Source organism: Gobio gobio (assembly GCF_949357685.1).
Source record: "Gobio gobio genome assembly, chromosome: 2".
Lineage (NCBI taxonomy): Eukaryota > Metazoa > Chordata > Actinopteri > Cypriniformes > Gobionidae > Gobio > Gobio gobio.
Window position 1 is genome coordinate 57,005,246 of NC_137098.1, and position 22,871 is coordinate 57,028,116.

At 37.2% G+C, this 22,871-nt stretch overlaps 1 protein-coding gene across 2 annotated transcripts in view; it reads left to right on the forward strand.

The window, feature by feature from the left end:
- The window catches only part of furina (furin (paired basic amino acid cleaving enzyme) a), a 114,830-nt gene extending 93,847 nt beyond the window's left edge, over window positions 1-20,983 (forward strand). For both annotated transcript variants that reach the window (XM_079802175.1, XM_079802176.1), the window contains exons 13-16: window positions 2,629-2,808; window positions 3,060-3,184; window positions 6,272-6,400; window positions 17,384-20,983. In XM_079802175.1, coding sequence (XP_079658301.1) covers window positions 2,629-2,808; window positions 3,060-3,184; window positions 6,272-6,400; window positions 17,384-18,003 — 1,054 coding nt within the window. In that variant the 3' untranslated portion in view covers window positions 18,004-20,983. The remainder of the gene's footprint in view (window positions 1-2,628; window positions 2,809-3,059; window positions 3,185-6,271; window positions 6,401-17,383) is intronic.
- Window positions 20,984-22,871: the final 1,888 nt, after the last annotated feature.

A 22,871-nucleotide genomic window follows, 5' to 3' on the forward strand; every position in this document is an offset into this window, starting at 1 on the left:
GCTCTAAGCTCCTTACAGGATTGGGTTTAGAGTGCCAAAAGCCTACCGGCTCCTGTAGAGTTCATCGGTGGCACAAGTCTTAACCTGGCTCAACTTTACTGAAGAACCAGGAATGTGTTTTGCACCCTTCAATGTCGTAGCAAAGGTTTGGTACAGTATAGTACTCCTGATTCAATAAGCTATTTATTTGTGTGATTTTATTCAGTGTTAAAATAGTAAAATCCCAGTTTGAGATCAACAATAAATCAACATTGTAGTGCTTTCAAACCATTGTTTAAAGGTGAAGTTAAAATACACTCTCTTAACCCAGTTTATTGTTCATAGGCTGCTATTATAGTATGCCATTCTCTGGATTTATTTCAAAAGTGTAAACATTGAGCCTCCCAGGCACCGTCAATTTTGAGAGCGGTCCACTCTGTCTGTCAATCTCTGTCCTGCTCAACCTCTAGCGAGTGTTTGGGGCGTGGCTAATGTAACAGGCAGAGCCAGAGGGTGCTTTGTGGGACCACAACTGATGCATTACATGCGTTGAAGATGTGCAAGCCAAAATTAACTGCATTTAGACCTTCAAAGATAAAACGGGTCATTAACAAGTCAAAGTTAACAGGCCATGGTGCTGCTACGCTTTGGGGGTGATGTGCGAATGGGGCGTTTACAAGATTTTTCGTAAACATGCTTTGTTTTCGTTTTTCTACATACGAAACTACATACTTCAGCTTTAACATGTAAATAGCGGTTTCCATCCATCCATGGTTATTTTTAGGGGGGAAATATTTCACCCCATTTTTTGGGAGCTTGGGGTTCCTGATAATTTATCCATCAAAAAATGTGTCGCACAGGAAATAGAAATAAAATAGAAGCAGGAAAAATGGGCAAGCGTAAGGATTGGAGCGAGTTTGACAAGGGCCAAATTGTGATGGCTAGATGACTGGGTCAGAGCGTCTCCAAAACTGCAGCTCTTGCTGGGTGTTCCCGGTCTGCAGTGGTCAGTATCTATCAAAAGTGGTCCAAGGAAGGAACAGTGGTGAACCCGGCGACCCTTGGGCGGCCAAGGCTCATTGATGTACGTGGGGAACGAAGGCTGGCCCGTGTGGTCTGATGAAACAGGCGAGCTACTGTAGCTCAAATTGCTCAAGAAGTTAAAGCTGGTTCTGATAGAAAGATGTCACAGTGCATCACAGTTTGACCTCCTAAATGGCTCTCAAACAAGATTCAGGGATCCAGTCTTTTTGACTCTCTTCAAGCTCACTGCTCTCATTCTCAGAAGGAATGACTCTAACTGCTCAATCATGTTCCTTCAACTCATACAATGTTCTTGTGTCCATTTCCTGCAAGTATCAGTAGATAGTAAAAACAATAATACAACATAAATGACACACATAATGCACATTCTATGAGTTTTCTGACCTAACCCTAACTTCCCAGGAGGACTTGAATGCATCATATGGCCCCAGCCCTATGATATTGCCTGCACAGAAGTGGCCTAACTGCACAGTGTTGCCCTGAGGCAACAAACAAACAAAAAAACACAGTTTTAGTATATAAATAAAAACAAAATAAATCTTTAAACAGTTTAACATACTTCTTTATATACTGATGCACATGCATATATTTTTATATAATTTTTTTTCGATTTAAACATATTAAAAAGGGATATTTTATCCTTTTTATTAGTTTTTTTTTGAGTGGAGTAGTGATTATCTCTATTAGAGCGATTAATCCAAGGGGGTTTTTTTTCTTCTGTTTGTGAAAATAATAGGCTACATACATACATACATACATACATACATACATACATACATGCATACATTCTTAATATATTAGGTTTACAGAACAATTCTTTAAGGTATTATTATGTGTGTGTGTATATATATATATATATATATATATATATATATATATATATATATATATATATATATATATATATATATATATATATATATATATATATATATATATATATATATGGGTTAATTTTTGCTTTTTTATTATAGCTGAAAATTATAAGAGTAATTGGGATTGTTATAGTTTGTCCAATTGTTTCGTTATTGTTTTTGTCTTGTTTTTTGGTGTGCATTCTAATAAAGAAAAAAAAAGTGATATTTATCTAACCAATTGATGACACTGTCCCATGTGGCTTTGCTTCATGAAAGGACTGCTCCACCCCCAAACATAAAGTCTGGAAACTTCAGCCCCTCGTTTTATTGAACAGACATGTCGGTTGATATTAAATAAAACAGGTTAACAATTTAAGATTTATTTGAGGCTGCAAATAAATCTTAATATTGAGAAAATTACCTTTTAAAGTTGTCAAAATGAAGTTCTTAGCAATGTATATTATTACTTATTATACCTTTAAAAATATATATATATTTATGGTCGGACATTTACACAATATCTTCATGGAACATGATCTTTAGTTAATATCCTAATGATTTTTGGCATAAAAGTAAAATCGATAATTTTGGATATTGCCACAAATGTACCGTGCGACTTATGACTGGTTTTGTGGTCCAGGGGTCACGTTTGTGTTTAAATGTATAACGTTCATTGTGTTTAACCGTCAGTTCTTGAACACTTTAGTTTTATTTTATGACTTTAATCCTACTATTTTCCTGTGTTTAGGAATATTGGAAGTCATTTGGTGATCACCAAAAGTGTGCAGGCATGTTCTGGGACGGCCAACTTTGTGAGCTCATTAGAGCATGCTCAGGCCCAGCTCACCCTGTCCTACAACCGCAGAGGAAATCTGGCCATCTACCTGATCAGCCCACAGGGCACCCGCTCTACACTGCTTGCACCCAGGTTAGCCACTGAAACATCCGCTCTCATAATACCTAAATATAACATTGCTTTGTGAGCAGCTTCACACAGTAACTCACTCTCTCTCTCTCTCTCTCTCTCTCTCTCTCTCTCTCTCTCTCTCTCTCTCTCTCTCTCTCTCTCTCTCTCTCTCTCTCTCTCTCTCTCTCTCTCTCTCTCTCTCTCTTCTCTCTCTCTCTTCTCTCTCTCTTCTCTCTCTCTCTCTTCTCTCTCTCTCCCTCTCTCTTTCACAGACCTCACGATTACTCCTCTGAGGGCTTCAATGACTGGGCTTTCATGACAACCCACTCCTGGGATGAAGATCCTCGTGGAGAATGGACGCTGGAGATCGAGAATGTGGCTGGAACCACCGACTATGGTAACAGCTCGTCCAACTATTTCGCTTTTTTTATTACAGTTATGATCCCAATGCATTTAGCTATGGTGCTCATATCGGAGATGCAGATTCAAATCCAACATATTTCATCCCAGGAGTGGGTGGCCAACAGTGATGCCAGTAACGCGTTACTTAGTAACGCGTTACTCTAATTTGACCACTTTTTCCAGTAACGAGTAATCTAACGCGTTACTATTTCCAAACCAGTAATCAGATTAAAGTAACTTATCCAAGTCACTGTGAGTTACTTTTTTTTGTCATTTTCCTTAGTAAAAATATATATTTTTGCTTTCTTGTTTAGTCTCAGCAGGGTTTTTCCTGCATAGAGAATTACGAGGCGGCCGCTCCGTCTGTCGACAAAACTCAAGACAGGCAGTCACTTGTTCAGATTAGGCATGTCGTGATAATTAAATAATCATCAGAAATATATATTGTCACATTATCCTTCAGCAATCATTATTAGTATATTATTATTTGCTAGTAGCCTACAAAGTCATCTAAAGCCATAGCTGAATGTATTTCCTCCGCTGCTCTGTCATTCTCCGTTCAGCATTCAAACTGCGCGTCGTTCGGTTCCAGTCAGCAGCAGCAGCAGCACGGTAAAGCTCACTCCATATGATATATTCCCGTTATAATACTTGATATGTTGATAAAATAATTTATCTTCCTGGAGTTTATCTTGCGGTTTCTGAAAGATGTTGTGCTCGCTACTCAGGTGACAACACGGACTATTAATTAGCATCACACGCACAATAACCAGAATTAAAAACTGTGAAGAAACAAATAATCAGTGAATGTTTGGACCGATATAGGCTACATAGTAGACTAGGATTTGTGGGCTCGACGCTCATCTTCTCTTTATGCCGTGGACTTTTCGATGTGCACTCGCGCTGCACTGCACACTCTGATTCCATGTTGCTTTAAGCGCATCATTCTGCACCCGGGATGCGCATAAGCGCTTTGTTGCCGCTCTGTTTTGAAGCGTTTCATATATTTTCATAGTTTTGTGCACTTAAAGATTATTAAAAAATATATTGTTCTCACGGATCGATCATATATTTGTTGTCCCTTTACAGAGCTGCACATTACGTTTACAATAAAATATAAATCTTGTAATTTTATATTATTTGTGTAGGCCCATATAATTATTTACATTCATATATAAATATAAATTAAAAATTAAATATAAATTGTTTTTCATAAATGTATTTAATAAAAACAAAGTAATTTGTACCTTTTCATTAACATGTTTAGGGTTTTATGTTTAGTGTTTTATGTTTAGTATAGTGTAACATGTTTTATGTTTAGTGTTGGCAAAAACAGTTGTCATTTCTATGTTGAGGCGGCAGGGGTGTTGTCGGCAACTGATGAATGTAACTAATAAAGTAACTTGTAATCTAACTTAGTTACTTTTAAAATCAAGTAATCTGTAAAGTAACTAAGTTACTTTTTCAAAGTAACTGTGGCAACACTGGTGGCCAACATGCCCTGATGTCACTCCCCCCCCCCCAATGTTTTCCTGTCTCTTTTCTACTGTATACTTTTATCAAATATTGCAAAACTACAATAAAAATTATTGTAGATAATAAAATGAAAAAGATAATAAAAATAAAACATAATCCAGGACTTCAAAATGATTAAAAAGAGTCCGACATTGATTATGCTCCATAAAGGGCTTTTTTATGTCTCCCAGTGCTCTGCATTTTACAGAAGTGTAGGAGTATCTTCTCTCCAAATCCGCCTGATTTGCCCAATCCTGTTTTCTTCCTCTTTTATGTCACAGTCAATTTGTCTTTCTTCACCACACCCAGCAGTAAATCTGATTAATTAAATCTAGCTAAGTAAATCAGAGGACTGCGTTTTTCCTCCCTCTCCCACTATCACACTCTCCAGCCGCCCCTGAATGCTGTAAATATAGAGTGACTTCTAGCCAAACCCCATTCTTTTGTCCTGCCCAGACACTTACCTTACTGCTTTATATCTGGATGGAACGGACCATCAGTCCAGTGTATTACCTAGTCCATTCCTCTTTGTTGCTTTAAGAATTTACAGATCTTCTGACTTTATTGGACTATAGAGACAAAATGGGCCATCAATCTAATGCATGTCGAAGCGATGCAGCTCTACAGTTACTGAACGATGATGACACGAAGTCTGTGTTAAAGATTTTGTGTGCTGTGACTGGGCACTGTGATGATCAAGCGTGTATCGTCTGAGTAATTCATGTTAGTGGGCACAAAATTAGCAATAGGTACAGGTGATAATGCACAATCAGACATTTTTCTATCAGAAGGGATATTGAAGAATTGAATACAAGTATGGAATAGTAATGGAGTTTATTTTGCATTTGAATAATTTTGTACTTAATACATGGCTACTTTAATAGATAAATAAATGTTGCTTTTTAAGTTTGTTTGTTTTTTAACCTGAAACAGTGGTCATTTATTGGTCATTGTACAAAAACATCTGAATGCGGAATGCTGTTATTGACCAAAAGGATTTTAATATTCCAGAAAACAGACTTTAATTAGTCTTTAATTCTAATTATCCTATATATAAATACACATATATGCTGTGTCTGCACATTCATTGAATTGTGGATATCACCTACAGTTAAGATGGTGAACTAGATTACTTGAATAATTATTTATTATTGTTATTATCATTAATTTAAAAAAAAAATTAAAATACTCATTTATTAAACATTGTTTTATCATATTTGCTGCCCTTTTATAAATGCAGTAAGGCATGAGAGACCCCACATACTGTCTTTTCCCCTTGTATAAGTTATAATTCCCCATAATAACCTTGGTAAAATCACTGATGCATTGCCTCTTGTTGCTTATTGCTTTAATACTTCGATTCTAACTTGGTACTACTCTGGTTTACTCATGAAATCAGCTCTGCTAATATTGTTTGGTTTTGGTGAATTACTTGTGTTGTTCCTCGTGTGTAAATTGTGGATATAATACGGTCTACTGATTCAGAGATATTACAGAGAGAACACAGACATGGGGATTCACAAATGTAAACTGTTCTCATTTTGTGAGTTTCTTGTGTCTGTCTTAGGCACTCTGACTCAGTTCACGCTGGTTCTCTATGGCACGGCTTCTAGTTTATCCAGCCCTTCAACTGCAGACTCCAGCCAGACCGCTGACAGCAGCTGCAAAACCTACGACCTCGATCAGATCTGCACAGGTAAGATGATGGTGAAAGTGCGCCCTCTGTCAACTACTAGTGGTATTTACTAGCTTTCCTCAGTAACTCTACATAGTTTTCAGTAGAAGACTTGAATTGTTAGAATGGTTTGCTACAATATTACGCACGCACCTTCTGTAGTATGTTAACTGTACATTATGCACATTTTCATGCATGGAACCCTATTACATTTGCCAAAATGTGCTGTAAAGTACACTGGCCGTAACAATGCACTCGACTTGACCTTCGATTTCTTATTTAACAAAACAATATAATTTAACGTCGCCTTGACTGTTTTATTTTCCAATCAAATTTTTTTTGACATTTTTACACAAAATGTAATTAAAAAAAATGCAAAACAGCCATACTTCTGAATCCAAAATCATGCTACAACCAGGGTTGGGGAGTAACGGAATACATTCTACTTAGTTACGTATTTAAAATTCAAAATTTGAGTAACTATTTCATTGCAGTTACATTTTAAATGAGTGGTAATCAAATTACAGTTACAGCTGAAAAGTTTTTTAGATTGTCAAAGTGATTACTTTAATGTTTAAATGAAATAAATTACATTAAAATTCAATATAAACTGTTTATTTATTACTGTCCTGAATGAGCTATTTCACATAATAGATGCTTACATGTATACTTCACAAGAAAAAATGACTGAATTTATGCAAATTGCCACATTAAAAATTGTACATAGCCTTGAATCTTAACTGTCTGTCGTTACCTGGATGATCCACTATGGTTTAATGTTTCATGTTAAGTAATTTGTTTAGGTAATTGCGACTTTTTATCTCACAATTCTACCCCTGCCCCTTTAATTGTGAAAGTGCCCTTTTCAATCGTACAGCAATGCCCCCGCGACGAACGTGATTTCTAATTTCTACCGGAGGTGATTTCTATTGAGGGGGTAGTATTAGGAACACAACCTGTTTTGTTGAAACATCAGACTAGTAGACAGTGTCCATTAATAATTTTATTCAGCAAGGACGCATTAAATTGATCAAAAGTGACAGGAAAGACAATGTTACAAAAACAAAAAATAATTCCTGTCCTTTTGAAATATTAAGCAGCACAACTGTTTTCAACGTTGATAATAAGAAAATGCTTCTTGACCAGCAAATCATCATATTAAAATGAAATCTGAAGGATCATGTGACACTGAAGACTAGAGTAATGATGCTGAAAATTCAGCAATTTTACGTCACAGGAATAAATTGCATTTTAAAATATATTCAAATTAGGGCTGCTCGATTATGGAAAAAATCATAATCACGATTATTTTGGTCAATATTGAAATCACGATTATGTAACACGATTATTTCACATGACTTTGGGAATGTGTTGCATTTATTAAAAATACACCTTTCAACAATTCAATTGAAATTGTAACATTTGTTGTACTTTTTGAACTATTAAAATAAATAATATAACATATATTCAAATCAAAGTATAAAAGTATTCACGTAAAAATGATAACCACAAATAAATAAGATCAACAATATGGTTCGGCTAGATATGCTTTTCAGGTATGTCTAACATTAGTTTTCAGGTACAGAAATGTATCAAAAGTAAAATAACATTGCATATTTAAGTGCATAAATTAAAGATTAATTCTATTAAACTTACAAAAGCTATTCAATCAAGAGCGTTGAGTGATGTCCTTGTCTTTTGTTGTTTGACATTAAACAGACGGAAGTAAAGGCTACTGCCTCTTTAAGAGGATATGCGTCGTCTTTCTCGACTGTATAAAGTTCAGTTAAAGGTGAACTATGTAGGATTTTTGCAGTAAAACATCCATAAACCACTAGGCCAGTGTTATATATTTTGTTCAGTTGAGTACTTAGAATATCCCAAATGTTTTCCACTATTTGTAAATCGTGAGAAAATTGCTATTTTAACCAAGGAGCCGGGACGTGTGAGCTATGCGTGTGAGGGAGTCGCCTGTCGATTGCGTCATATCTGCGTCACCCTCGGTCTCCGGTTTTATTCAGTGAAACACTTTACTCTCACTGCATTGTGAACAAGTGTCATAGCAGCCGCAGAGCGAACGTCTTAACTTCCTTTTCAACACACTCAGATGTATATAATACGATAAACAGAGTTGGGTTACCTCTCACTCAGCACTGGAGAAGAGGAAGTGCCGCCGGCAATCGTGTCATAATAAAAGTCCCGCCAGCGACTATGTCATAATAACAGTCCCGCTCTTCAATCGCTCCTGCGGCCTTGCTCAGCTCCACAACACTCGCTCCTGCTCTGCTTCAGACTACAGTAATGTTAATAATCGCATCCTTGAACAGGATTTCTGCCCGAGTCCTATCCTGACTGTTTCCCACCGGCTGTGAGGTGAAGACCACATGTCCCGAGATTCTGCGCTCAAACGTGGCGTCATCAAACTACGCCTTTGTTTTGAACAGGCGACCTCTAGTGGACGGAAAAGTTACATAGTGTAGCTTTAAGGCATATACAGACTATGTCTGCTAGGATACTCATCAAGATGGACATGTTGACATACGTTTTGTGTGAGTTTGTCCGTTCAAGAGCAAGACTTCAAAGAGAACTCAATATTTGAGCGCTGAGAGACGCACATTTTTCTCACAGCGCGCGCGTCTTCTCATTCGCGTCTTCTGTCACTAAACCCGGGTGAAGACGGCGAAATGGCAGCACTCGCATGCATTGAACAAAGTTTACAAAGAGAGAATTATTTGAAAAATATGAAGGAAAAAAAGGACGTTTACACGGCACCCCTGCTCTCGTCAGTTTTTGTTTCTTTATTAGATTGTCATAGATCACTCTGTGTTTTTTCAAGTGGTTAAACAAATTCGTGATGTTCCCTTGCGTTGCAGTCACTACCAAATACCATGTAGCAAATCTTGCACCATGATTCTGCTCGTCGTCTGATTCCTCGAAGCCAAACTGTTCCCAGACAACGGAGTTGGTTTTGCCTTTTTTGCTCACCAAACGCTGCTGTAACTGCCCTCCTTCTGCCATCTTTACTCTCGCAGAGTTTTTAAATTCCAGCGGATGATATGCACACGAGACTCACGAACTGAGAGAGATTTGTGGCTTCGGGAGGGGCGGATGTTTCATTCCGAACGCAAGACAAAATAAGAGTGTTCTTGCAAAACTGAACATGGCAAAATAATCGTTTTTTCTCGATTGTACTATTTTGGTGATCGTTGGGAGGCAAAATCGAAATCGAAATCGAAATTCGATTAATTGCACAGCCCTAATTCAAATAGAAAACAGCTATTTTAAACTGTAATATTTCACAACATACTGATTTGACTTTATTGTTGATCAAATGAACGCAGCCTCTGTGAGCATATAAAACTTCTTTCAAAAAAATCTTACCGACCCCAAACTTTTGAATGCTTGTCTGTTTTTACAAAATGTTTCTACTAATGAATTAATAATGACCCTGATAATCTCCCCACTAATTTAAAGCTTTAAAATTGAGCTATAAACTTTACAGCTGTTTTTATAAGTCCCTTTTGCTTGTCTTGAGCGTCCTTTGCTGGTCACGTCTTAGCTGTTAAATTGTGTGTTCATAACTCCATCCTGGAATTAGTTCACAGTGCCAGCTGCATTGGCAGACGTGTTCAAGGCAGCTGTCCAGTTTAGCCTGCGGCCATGCCCCTCATGTGGCCACTCACTGCCAGCTCATTCTTACCTCTACCTACACCAACCACTACTCTATCAGCAATTTTCCTCCTTTTATCAGCTCTTTCCTTTTTCTCTCCTTTGCCATCTCCTCCTCTCCTGTCCTTCTCTAATGATACCATACTAAAAGGATTTAAGCATTATGAATGCTGAAAATATAGTCTTCACCGCTTTTTTTGTGCACTGAAATGGCCGGAGGAGTATATAGTTGATTTCGCTCCCAAAAATCTGTTTCTTAAATCCTGTTTACTTGTAGTGTAATGCAGCTTAGCCTCTTATTGAACCTAGCTTATTCTGGCCAAGAACTGCTCACTTAGACCTGAAGAGACCGCCTGACCTACGTCTGGAGTTACCAGTGGCAGTTTGTTTTGTTTTTGCATTTAGTCAACCTTGTTCTGTTTTTGTTTAGTCAAGTTCTAGTCAACTAAATGTCTGGGTATTTCAGTCTCATTTTAATCAATGAAAACATTTTTTATTTTTATATTTTGTTAAAATTATAATCGCAATGATTTATTGCACTTTCACCTATAAGCAAAAATCAAGAGAATATCAACTCAATTAGTTCCCTCTAATTTCTTTTCTCGCTGAGCAAAACTTTTCTCTATTGGGCGGACATTTTGGTCACCTGAGCAAAAACATTCTTTACCTGTACAGCGTACGTAAACGCACACAAAAAAGTGGTTTCATCATGCAGTTATAACTTAACTTTAATGTGCCATTTCTATTTTATTTAACCATTGATGTAACTTAGTGATATATTAAATAAAAAATAATAATAAAAAACAATTAATTCAGAAGTCACTAAATTAAGCACATTTTACAGTGCTGTTATAGTCTTCTTTACCAAGAAATACTATTAAAATCTCCCCCAGAACCGTTCAATTCTTTATAATATAATATGAAAAAAATTAAGCAGTTACACTGCGATGGTTCTTAATGTGTTTTGTACAGTCATTTATTGGCGTCAGGCAGCATTAAACCATCTATATTAAATGTTTGATTATTGCTTATGAATTTCCAAGATTTTCTATATCAGGGGTTTTCAAACGTTTTAATGGCAAGGATCCCTAAACAATCCCCTTGTGAGATCAATTCTTTATTAGGCTTACACTATAATACAATTATAATAGCCTATAATATAATATAAAAACTACTGGATGTTAGTTATGATAGTTATATCAGTTTAAATGCTTCAATTTGTTTAAAAAAAAAATAACTGAAGTAATTAAATAGATCTAATAGCTGAATATGTTCAAGGGAACGTGAACTCTTTTATAGTTATCTAAACATCACTGAAACCCAAACCACACACACATCTATTTAAACTGATGTGTGTTTCTTTGGTGTTTGGAGTTTGCACGCTACACTTGTGGTGGGTGTAACTGTAAATGTTTGTTTTGTTACCGTGCTGTGTCCATCATCTGTTATTTCCACCACTTAATCAAGCCACTCTTCTTTAAAACATGATGAGGTTTTATTCCACGTTTGCATTTCTCGTTGCCTCATTTTGAGCTATTTGGACCGCAAACACGACTCACTGCTGCGTGCTCACATGTGACATCATTGTCTTTCTATGAAACCTGTAAACCACATCCACCGGTTCTAAAACGATAGCGATACTAACTCCATATCGGTAGAACACAGCACTGCAATTATTTCTCATTTAAACTACAATCAAATGGATTTCTCCCCACTTTTCGCGTCTGTGTCTATCGTCTGCGCGGCATTTTATTCTTTCTGCCGCGGCTGCGTACGCGTGCAGCTTAGAGGGAACACTGCTCATTAGCATACTTTAATTGATAGATATGTTATAGTCTATTTATTATATACATTAACACAATCTTTACATTATGAAAACTGGTAAAACAAGAAATTTCACTCAAATTAAGAGTGAAATTCCTAATAGTAGTTCCAATAATTACAAATGACATTTAATGTTTTTCTATTAAAACAACAGCAAAAAAAGTAGCTTGAATGCATTTATTCTACAACCACAAACAATATAGTCGGGATCCATGTTTGATTTATTACAGTTCGTAATAGAAGGTTTGATGGCGGATTTAGCCTCAGTGAACGGAGCAAAGTGGCTCGTGACAGAACACAGACTGGCTGAATGACACTTTCATTTAAGCACATTTGAGTTCGAGCTCTGGAGAGTGCCAAATGCATCTATTTACAGCATGTTATTTCAGCGGTGAGTAATGTAGCCAATCACAGATATAGTTGTTGATCTCTCGAACGCAACCAGAGTTAATGCAGGCTCGTGAAACCTCTCATTAACAAACAAAGTCAAGACACGATGTAAGTAAGAGATTTATTGTTGACAACTTAATTTTTATAACGGAACTTTGTGAGATCGCGATGAACTGACAAAGCAACAGCATTTTAGTAATCTTAGTGATCTTGGCTCACTTTCGAGGCTACAGTCATTCATTGAATAAAACTATTGTTGCTAAGAGGACAGACGGCCAATTGCATGCAGTAAAGTTTCAGAAGTGACCATCTAAATATAAATGCCACTCTGCATGAGACAGAAATATCCTCCTGAGACCCAGAATAGAGGTTTTGCCTCTGTAGAGGACATTATTTAGCGAATTTCTCTGACAACGTACACAGTTTTAAGTCCGATATTCTTATGAAAGTATTATTACACTTCTTTTTACATTACATATTGTCCCAAAACACATTAATATGCAAATTAGATACAGTGTATAGTTGCATTGCCTAGAATGGGAATGGCATTTATGGCCAAGTTTACACACACATATTGCATAAAGTAGAATATTATATATCAAATTATTCTGTATCTTTCATAACATTAAGAATCATCTTAAATACAAAGTTTGGATAAAAAACTTGAAGCATAAAAATGTATTGGTGAATGAAAAACAAAATCCCATTGTTTGTCTATTCATGTCTTTTAATATTCTCAATAAAGGGGTTCTGGTGTCCTCTACAGAGCAGAGGATATAGCAAATAATATAGGAATTAAAAAAATAATTTTGTTTTTTATGCTCCAAATAATAATGACCGGAGAAAAAAAAATCTAATCTAATTCACTAATAGATTAATTGACAATTTGTAGCAAAATATTTTTGAAATTCCAATTATTGGTAAAAGTGATGACTTGTAAATAAATAATCATAAATTTCTCACTGTACACATGCTCTGGTGGAGCCGTGGCTTAGCCTATCTGCACTAGAGCACCCTCAGTGATTTGATTCTGGAACCGGGCCTTACCAATAACCCTTTAATATAAAGTGGGTACAATTATCCTTTTAATAGAAAAGCTCTGATTTGGGGATTTAAACTCTTGACATCTGGCAACTGCAAGCATATAAGTGCGTAGAAGCAGTCTGTAATATTTTGTCTCCTTTTTTTCGACAAAAAAAGAGATTTTGGTGAAGTTTTTTTTCTAAACACATTCTAGTCTTGTCTTTTTTTTGTCAACGAAATTGCATGTTGATATAGTCAGTTACCATCATTGTGTTAACGAAATTAATATTTAGGCAGCTGGACTGATGCACAGAGACTCAAGGAAGTTGCGTAATACCAGCCAAACAACTATTTTGAAGCTAGTGCTTGCCTTTTTTGTGTGCAATATGCATCACGCGGTTAATGAAGGGATTTAGGAAAGGTTGGATACACGGATATGCCATAAATGAGGCTGAGACTACGTGCAGTGAAATGGCACAAAAATATAAAAATAATTTGTGCCGAGTCTGAGGCCAAATATCTGTCCAAATCTGTCAATATTCAAACTACAAATTAAAAAATATATAAAAATTACAAAATAATACTTAATTTTGGATTTAAAACAAATGTCATTTTATTTTAAATAATTTTTGTATAAATATATTTTATCACCGTGATATCACCTGCAATTTATAAAAGCTACAATCACAGTGATTTTACCACAGTTAAAATGCTTTTGGGCTTTTTTGTATTATATACTTGTATGGTTTTCATATATTTTTGTTTCAGTTTTAGTCATTTCATCTAATATTTTTTATTTTATTTCAGCTGTATTTAAATTATTGAAAACTAGGGATGAAACGGTATGGAAATTTAACATCACGATTATAGTGACCCAAATTATCACGGTTATCAATATTATCACGGTTTTGTTCAAGTTTTATATTTGAAAATCAACAAACAAACTAAAGCAGCTCTATGCACTTTTTTAAGCAAGATTCTGTGGGATTTTCTTCCTTATAATGGCCGTCGTCAATATCAACGCATAAATAACAATAATTTATCGTAAATATAATCTCTAATATTATCTCTGTAAATATATTCTCAAGCAATATTCTCATCAGTGTTCAACAATGATGCATTTAAATCTAGCATGTTTTGTGTAAAAGCCCAAACAGTATCCTAGAGAAATAATGCATATCCATATTTGCATATGATTTGACAGTTTATTTTATTAAATATCAAAATGTCTGCATCATACCTGACACCTAGATGATCACTTTACAGTCAGTTTTATGACTTTCATTCTCTTCAAATGCTATTAAAGTTTCAAACGTGTATAACGTTACCAATGTTGTGTGTAACTTTAGAGACGGTCCCTAAATTTGCTAATCTTTATGCCAGTCACATCAGACGCGCTGTGGTTCTGCTGTGTTTGTTTGAAACTATTTTCGCTGCTGAAATAGAATAAAAACAGTCATCCACTGTATGATGAGTGAATCTCTTGCGTACATCACACACACATCTCTGCTTTTAGTGTAGTTTTCAGCGAGTGAGAGCGGCGCGCGCTCTGAACAAAATTCCGGCTAATCTGAACGCCTCTGATTATGAGACATTGCATTCATAAACTCAATATAAACACGTGTGAGTGGTTATAATGCGCAACGCGATTATAACAGATGGCTTTTGAGAAGACTATAATAAGTTCAACAGCAGAGGGGCTAGTGTGCAGCCGAAATAACGTTACACCCGCAAACGGCGGTTGTTAATGTCAAGCCCTGATTATCCCTTAAATGTCGCCCTAGTCTTGTCTGAACTTGTTCGTTCGCTTCACGTTATTATTTCCCAGGCGTAGTTTTGGTATTGAGGTCAAAGTCCACTTGCCTTGCATTCGTAGTTTTGAAGTGTTCCCCCTATTACAGCGACTTTATTCTGGCATGTTTGCAGACAGGTGACCATCTTCGATTAAGTTTCCCTCAGGACTATTGTAAAAGCCAAAATATGACAACGCCTCAGATTTGGTCCTTTTAGATATCTGAAAAATCTCCCGGTGCTGTCACTGCCTTCTGCCATTTCTTCTCATTCAGAAAACAGCGCTGCAGCCAGACTGACGCTGACTGGACAAGATTTACCGCGAGTTTTAAAATCGTGATAATCACACGTGGTTTTAATGATAATTAAATTTTATACGATATTACTAACCGTCACTACATTTTATCGTGGTTCATCGTGAAACTGGTAATCGTTTCATCCCTATTGAAAACTATTGATTTTTAATAGTTTTGGTTATCTTGGCTTTTAGACACTCTTCTTCACATTGTGCTTAAGAATACTCTTAACCATGTTAAAATGACTGCAAAGCATAGCCTCTTATGTCTTATTGCTTTGTAAATTGTAATGCTCTTATAAAAGTCATATTTGGTGTGAATATGTGCTTGCTTTGTGTCACATGAAGGAGTTCTTCCTGGTCCTCATTCCACTGTCCTCATGTGATGAAGGATTTCATGGTATCCTTAATCTGACCTCCACAGCTTGAACCCTCTCCAGGTGTTAAGCACTGTTACCAAAGCAACCAAGCATGTCCTTCCAACCTATAAAAAGGGATTTTGTGCTAAAAAAAGGGGCCATTTAGCAGATTAGTCTTTGCAGTTTTCAGAAGATGCTGACTTGGGTGGTTTAGTAATTATTCCAGAAATGGGCAAATCTGGGTCCTTAAAGAGGTAGCGAGTTTGAAAAGACCTGATTTTCCTGGATCGTATTTCTTATTGGCTTGCCAGGCAGCGTTTGAGGTGTAAATAAGCCCAAGGTGTGCAGATCAATGCAACGTTTAGCTTCAGGCCGCAGTCAGACTCTTTCACACTTCACACACATAATGTTGATGTACCATAAAATAATGTTTGTTCGTTTTTAATTAAAAAAAAGCAAAAAAAATCACAAATAAATAAATAAGCCAATGAAAGTACACAGGGCCAGACACTAAACATTACAATTATGTTAATTATTATTGAACACTCTATTAACCCTCATCCTTCCTTCGGGTCATTTTGACCCGAAACTTTTTTTTTTTAATGTAAAAATTTAGTGCTCATCAGAGTGGTCCAAGACCCTAGAACTTTAGTCACACTTGAACCACTAATGCACAAAAAAAATGACTGGATTCGAGGAGCTTTCTGATTGAAATCTTAAAAAGTAACAAATCCTTCCCTCGTGGGTCAATTTGACCCCCATAGGAATGAATGGAATACGAGCTTTAGTACTCCATTAACCTAAAAATGCTAAAAATTCAAACTAAAAATGCTAAAACTACCATAAAAATCTGAATGGATACTGAATAGAAATTGACTTTAGGACCCAGCGGAACAGCTCATTTGCTCCATATAGAGCTATAAGGCCATCTAGTGGCAAGAATCATGAAATATCATGTTATATTATCTTTTTTCCACAAGAGGGCGATAAAGACCTCTTGATATTTTGAGCTGAATTAAAAGGGTTATCAGCTATTTTGAATTGAAGTTGAAAGAATGTGCTTAAATTACTATTTATTTATTATTTATGGATAAAATCTAGTAATTTAAAGGTAAATAAAATAATAAATAACAAAAAACTCCCAAAAAATTGCACTGAAAAATAGAAAAAAATATTACCAAAATGAAATAAATTAAATAAAATAAGCTTTCTGAACAAAGAAAAAATTAAGTTTAATTTTAGGGCTTCAGACCCGCGAGGGAATGATAGTTTTTCTTCATTAAAATAGTAGTCTCTCTGTAAGTGATGAGATTATAAACACATGCATAATAAGTATTCAATTATTGATAAATAAATACAAATTTAATGGAGTATAGCATGTCACTGCAAAACTCGTGAATGTATTGTCAACTGCACTTTTAAAAAAATTATTCAAGCTTTGCATTTCTGCCTTTAAACTCTAGAATTGTTGGTCCCATGGACATCCATCCAAGTGGAAACACGGTTTTAGGTTTACAAAAAAAAGAGGTTGAGTCAAGTTGATTTTCTGTGAAATCAGCAATACGGTTTCAACCCATTCAACCCAGAACAATTTTATGCCTGTACTGAAGCTTTATAAATGATTAAAGTTTACTTTTCTTCCTCCTCATGCAGAGTGCAACCCCGGCTTCTACTTGTACCAGAAGGGCTGTGTGAGAGACTGTCCAGCCGGGTTCACCCCGGGCACCCGTTCCGCCTTCCTCCCTAACAATGAGGTGTCGTCCGTCCTCCACCCCGCCTGCCTGCCCTGCCACCCCGTCTGTCTCACCTGCAGTGCCACGGGGTCTCAGGACTGCCTCTCCTGCCCGCCTCACAGCCACCTGGACGCCGTCACCAGCTCCTGTCTGCATCAGAACCAGATCCTGCGTGAGTCTCCAGACGGCGGGCCGTTTCAGATGCAAGGTGACGGCTCGTCCCGGAAACTCCACCCCGAGCTCGCCTCTCACCTGCCTGCCACCGTGGCGGTGCTCAGCTGTGCCTTCATCGTAGCTACGTTTGTGGGTGTGTTCGGCTTGCTGCAGCTGCACGCGCGCAACCAGAACAAACTGCCCTCTGCCGAAGCGGGGCCAGGATCTGGATTACTGGTCGGGTTCGGCTTGAACCGCACCGCAGTTGCCTACAAGGGCATCCCAAACGTTTGGCAGGAGGACGAGGGCATTTCCGAGTCTGAGAATGAGGAATTCGAGATCCACAACGAGAGGACTGCCTTCATCAAAACACAAAGTGCTCTTTAACCACGTTCCTCCCCTCTCTAGCCTCTACTGCACTGTTGTCTCTCTTTTTTTTGTGCGTGTGTGTTTTCATTCTCGGGTTCGTCTGAACATATCTCACTTTAGGGGCATTTTGGTTTTTGTTTTTCACACCTGTTTAGTTATTTGAGCCATGATTCTCCTGGGCGTTGACCTCTCGGTGCCTCAACATGGAAAGCTTCCAAACACAAGTGACAGGGACGAGCCGAAACCACAATAAACTTGATTATTGTTTGGTCTCTTCCTCTTGCCTAGTGAGATTTAAAGAAAAAATGAGATATTTGCATACGAGAAAAACAAAGCTTTTCTTTGAGCGAGTCAGTGAGTGAGTGCATGTGAGTGAGTGAAACTACGTTTATATGAAGTCAGTCAGTGCTGCAGTGGGTCGGATCCACTGGCTTTGCGCAGGGAGCCTTTTAGAAGAACATATCACTATTTCTACATGGTCAGAGATGGAGAGGAGAGCATCATGTTTTCTTACACACATTTATAGAGCTTACTGCTCCCCCTAGAGCATCTACGTTGCTGGATTTTTCTTTTATGTAGGCTGTTTAAAGGAATACTTCTCCAAAAGATATAAAACGTCTGTCATTATTTGCTCATTCTCTAACCCTCATGCCATTGCAAACCTGCATGACTTTTTGTCCAAAGTCCAAATGCTTTGTGCCCATATCAGCAAAACTTAATGGGGACTGGTGCTTTTCAAGCTCTGAAATTACATTACAATTGATTATTGAAGTTTGGTCAAAAAGTGGTTAGTATATTTATATAAATTGAATTTGGGTGATTGGGGCCATATATATGTGGGTACTATAAAAGTATTTTATGTGACTTCTGCACTATGTTCGCTATGTCATTCACTTCAAATATGGCTCATCAAAATATCAAATGATGTCAAACCTAATTAAACATGAGCAGGAATGGCATTTGAAACGATGCATGAATGTGCAGGAGAATATTATCAGCAGCTAGCGAGTTCAATTTCAAAATGTTTTCCTCATGTAAAATCGATATGACATCAAAAGACTTGAAATATAGTGCACAAGTTTTATGGACCGCTTTTATTGTGTTTTTTTGATGCCTGATAGCCTCCATCCTCATTTTCATTTTAATTTTTTTTTTATTCTACAAAATGTCTTGTTCAATTAAAGCAAGGAGCAGGTTTGAAATGACATGAGTGAGTGAATATGGTAAATATTTTCTTTTTTGTGTGAGATATTGCTTGCGAACTGCAGTACCCCTGCGCTCTTTGACTGTATGTATGGGAGAAACTCTAATGTCTCCGAGCCAATTTAATTCTGTCCTCCAGTCAAGGGTTTGAAACACTAGAAAAGGTCTTCGCTAAAGGCCCATCCTGAAAGGACCTGGCTTCTGTTTTGTCATGTTTATAACGATTATATATAGAGATGTTGGGTTTTGTTCTTGCACAGAATGGGTGTCTTTTTGAAATGAATCCGAGGAAGGGCTCTAATGACTACCAGTGAGCAGCTGTCAGATCTCAGTTAGGATTGGTTCGTTTTATCAGCTCAACAGTCATTTCATCAGGTCATTTTCTTTGCTTACTACTGTTTATTATTAGTAATATGCTCGGCTTTGTCAGCTCATCTGCATTTTGCCCAGAATATAGTAGTAGTTTTTCTGTTTTTATCTGAATCACATATTCATGATCTTGCATATGTTGGTCTTATGCAGTATCTTTACGAAATGACAATGTTATCTATCGAATCTGTGCAATAGAGACCCAAAAGAGTTATGCTGATGGCGTTGGAGTCCAGCTTCCTTTTATATCATATCGCAGTGATTTGCGATAACTGGTGAGCATCATGCAAAACAAATAGATAAGGAAACTGCTGTGGCCAGTCCACAAACGACTTGCACCATCTTTAGCCTTGCCTTAGTTTAGTTGGGTAGGGCAACCAATTTTTTTTCTTTACACTATCAATGCATCAGCAAAGGCTCGTCTTACCTTATAATATAATGTGTTATCAACACACACTCATAGTGTAAGGTCCGTAAACCAACAGAACATCTTCATGTACAATATCCAATTTCACAGATGTTAAATATCGTGAGAATTTACAATAATGTTGACCCCAATGAGCTCTTTCGGCATCCCTGCAGTAATGATTTGGAGTGTTTTGTAAAGTGTGCAAAGGCATGACCAAAGACCACATGATGAAAATCTTTGCCTGGAGTAGAGTGATTACATGACCTGAAGAAAAAAAAAGCCACACTGCGTAAATTAATAAACAACACAATGTTCGGGGTGTTTTTTGTTTGTGGTTGTTGTTGTTTTGTTTTTTTTAGGTTAGTTGCAGTTTTAAATTGGGTTAGAAAATGCTTCTAATGGGCTGTTGAATGACATTTTAGCAAGTGTGGCTGTGGTCAAAATGCTGGTGTTGTGAAAGCAGTTTTTATGTATGCCACACACAAAATGCTTTCACCCTGATGGTGCGATGATTGCATTGCGCTTTAAGAATGTGTGTGTGTGTGTGTGTGTGTGTGTGTGTGTGTGTGTGTGTGTGTGTGTGTGTGTGTGTGTGTGTGTGTGTGTGTGTGTGTGTGTGTGTGTGTGTGTGTGTGTGTGTGTGTGTGTGTGTGTGTGTGTGTGTGTGTGTGTGTGTGTGTGTGTGTGTGTGTGTGTGTGTGTGTGTGTGTGTGTGTGTGTGTGTGTGTGTGTGTGTGTCTCAGCAAGAACCTTCTGGACTCGTCGGATTATTTTCACCTACATTTGAAGAGTCAACTGATGCATGTAGATCCCCAAGTAGAAAACACCAATCATTTATATGACTACCTGAGATGGGACAACGATATAAAAAATAAGGCCTATTTTTGTACTATATATATGGTGCATTGTCATTTACATGTAATTTAAAGATTATTTTGCTCTTTTTCTTTTTATTTAATTGATGTCAATATGCGAATTATAGATTATACAAAAAAATAAAGATCTATGCAAACTTCATTTTCCTTTGTGAGCTCTTTATTGAATATCCCGTCAGACGATATCATAGTCCACAGCTTCAGTAGTTTGTGTGTGAACTAAGATGGGTAAATTGAAATGCTCGAGACCAGTGTTGGGGAAAGTTACTTTGAAAAGTAATGCATTACAATATTGCGTTACTCCCTTAAAAAGTAACTAATTGAGTTACTTAGTTACTTTTTAAGAAAAGTAATGCGTTACGTTACTTTTTCTCACCTGAGCTGGGCTTGTTTTTGTTTTTTTTTAATAACAAAAAAGTTATATTTTTGTGCAACGGTAAAGACCGCTTCATACCAAAATTGAAATAATAAGCCTCAGGCTGAGGTAAAAATGCAGATTGACGCATGAACAGTAGAGGGCGCAGCTCTGCTGTGCTGCCATTCTGGATAATGGGAGAATAGGATGCAGGAGAAAATAGTTTTACCAATAAAAACTAAAAATATTGTAATTTTCATCATCAAAGGTCAGCAGAAAGACATCGGTAAATTAAATATAAAAGTAGATATTTAGACATAGATATTTAATTATTGGAGGTTTGCATAGTACTCTGATTTTGCATTTGACTGATTTTATTCATTGAAAATTACAGAAAATTACAGGAGTACAGAATCTTTATTGTGCAAGTGAGATGAATAAATGCTCACATTTAGTCTAGAACTACAATAACCCTCATGTTTACACACAACGCCTCTGCACTAACTCTCAACATGGGGGCAGGAGAGCTGTCAGTCAAATTAATGTGAAAAAATAACTTGCATTACTTTTTTGAAAAAGTAACTCCGATATTGTGTCGTAAATTTGAAAAGTAATGCATTACTTTACTAGTTACTTGGAAAAAGTAATATTACGTAATTCAAGTTACTTGTAATGCATTACCCCCAACACTGCTCTCGACAAAGGTACACGCACACAAAGGTGACACTTTAAAGGTCGTGCTAAGACAGGTCTAGCATCCTGTTGAGGTTGAAGTGTTGCTTGCATTGTCTTCAAATGGAGGAGTTGTTTGTACATAAAGGATGTGTTAAACTTCGAAATGTAGAACAATCTTCTGACTGGTCAGCGCCTCTGCCAATTATTTGAAACGTGATTGGGAAATACTATTAAAATGAAACCAGAAAAAAAAGCCTCAGGCATTGCCCATTTTGCAACAAAAGAGTACTTCCAGACGACTTCCCTCAGTTTGTACAATGTTACATAAGTGGTGAAAAGTAATCCTCAGAAAAAAAGACAAAAAAACTGATTCATCATCCTTTTGACCAAAATATTAAATCATGACAGTGGTATGACAGCTAGAGCTTTTATATGTTGCTTGCTGATGTGGGCATTTCTTATTTATTTAACTTGTATAGGCACATTCTCTCTGTATAAGGTGTGCTGTGGTATCTGGCACCAAGATGTTAGCAGCAGATCCTGTAAGTTGCAAGGTGGGGCATCCATGGACTATGGATCGGACTTGTTTGTACAGCACATCCCACAGATGCTCCAGTAGATTGAGACCTGGGGAATTTGGAGGCCAAGTCAACACCTCAAAACAGTTTTTTTGAGGTGGTGCTCCTCAAACCATTCCTGAACCATTTTGCAGAACATTGCCCAAAGCATCACACTGCCTTCGCCGGCTTGCCTTCTTCCCATAGTGCATCCTGGTGCCATGTGTTCCCCAGGTACGTGACACATATACATCCGGCCATCCATGTGATGTAAAAGAAAGTGTGATTCATCAGACCAGGCCACCTTTTCAGACCAGGCCACCTTTTCCATTGTTCTGTGGTCCAGTTCTGATGCTCACATGGTGGCGGTGGACAGGGGTCAGCATGGGCACCCTGACTGGTCTGCGGCTATGCAGCCCCATACACAACAAACTGTGATGCGC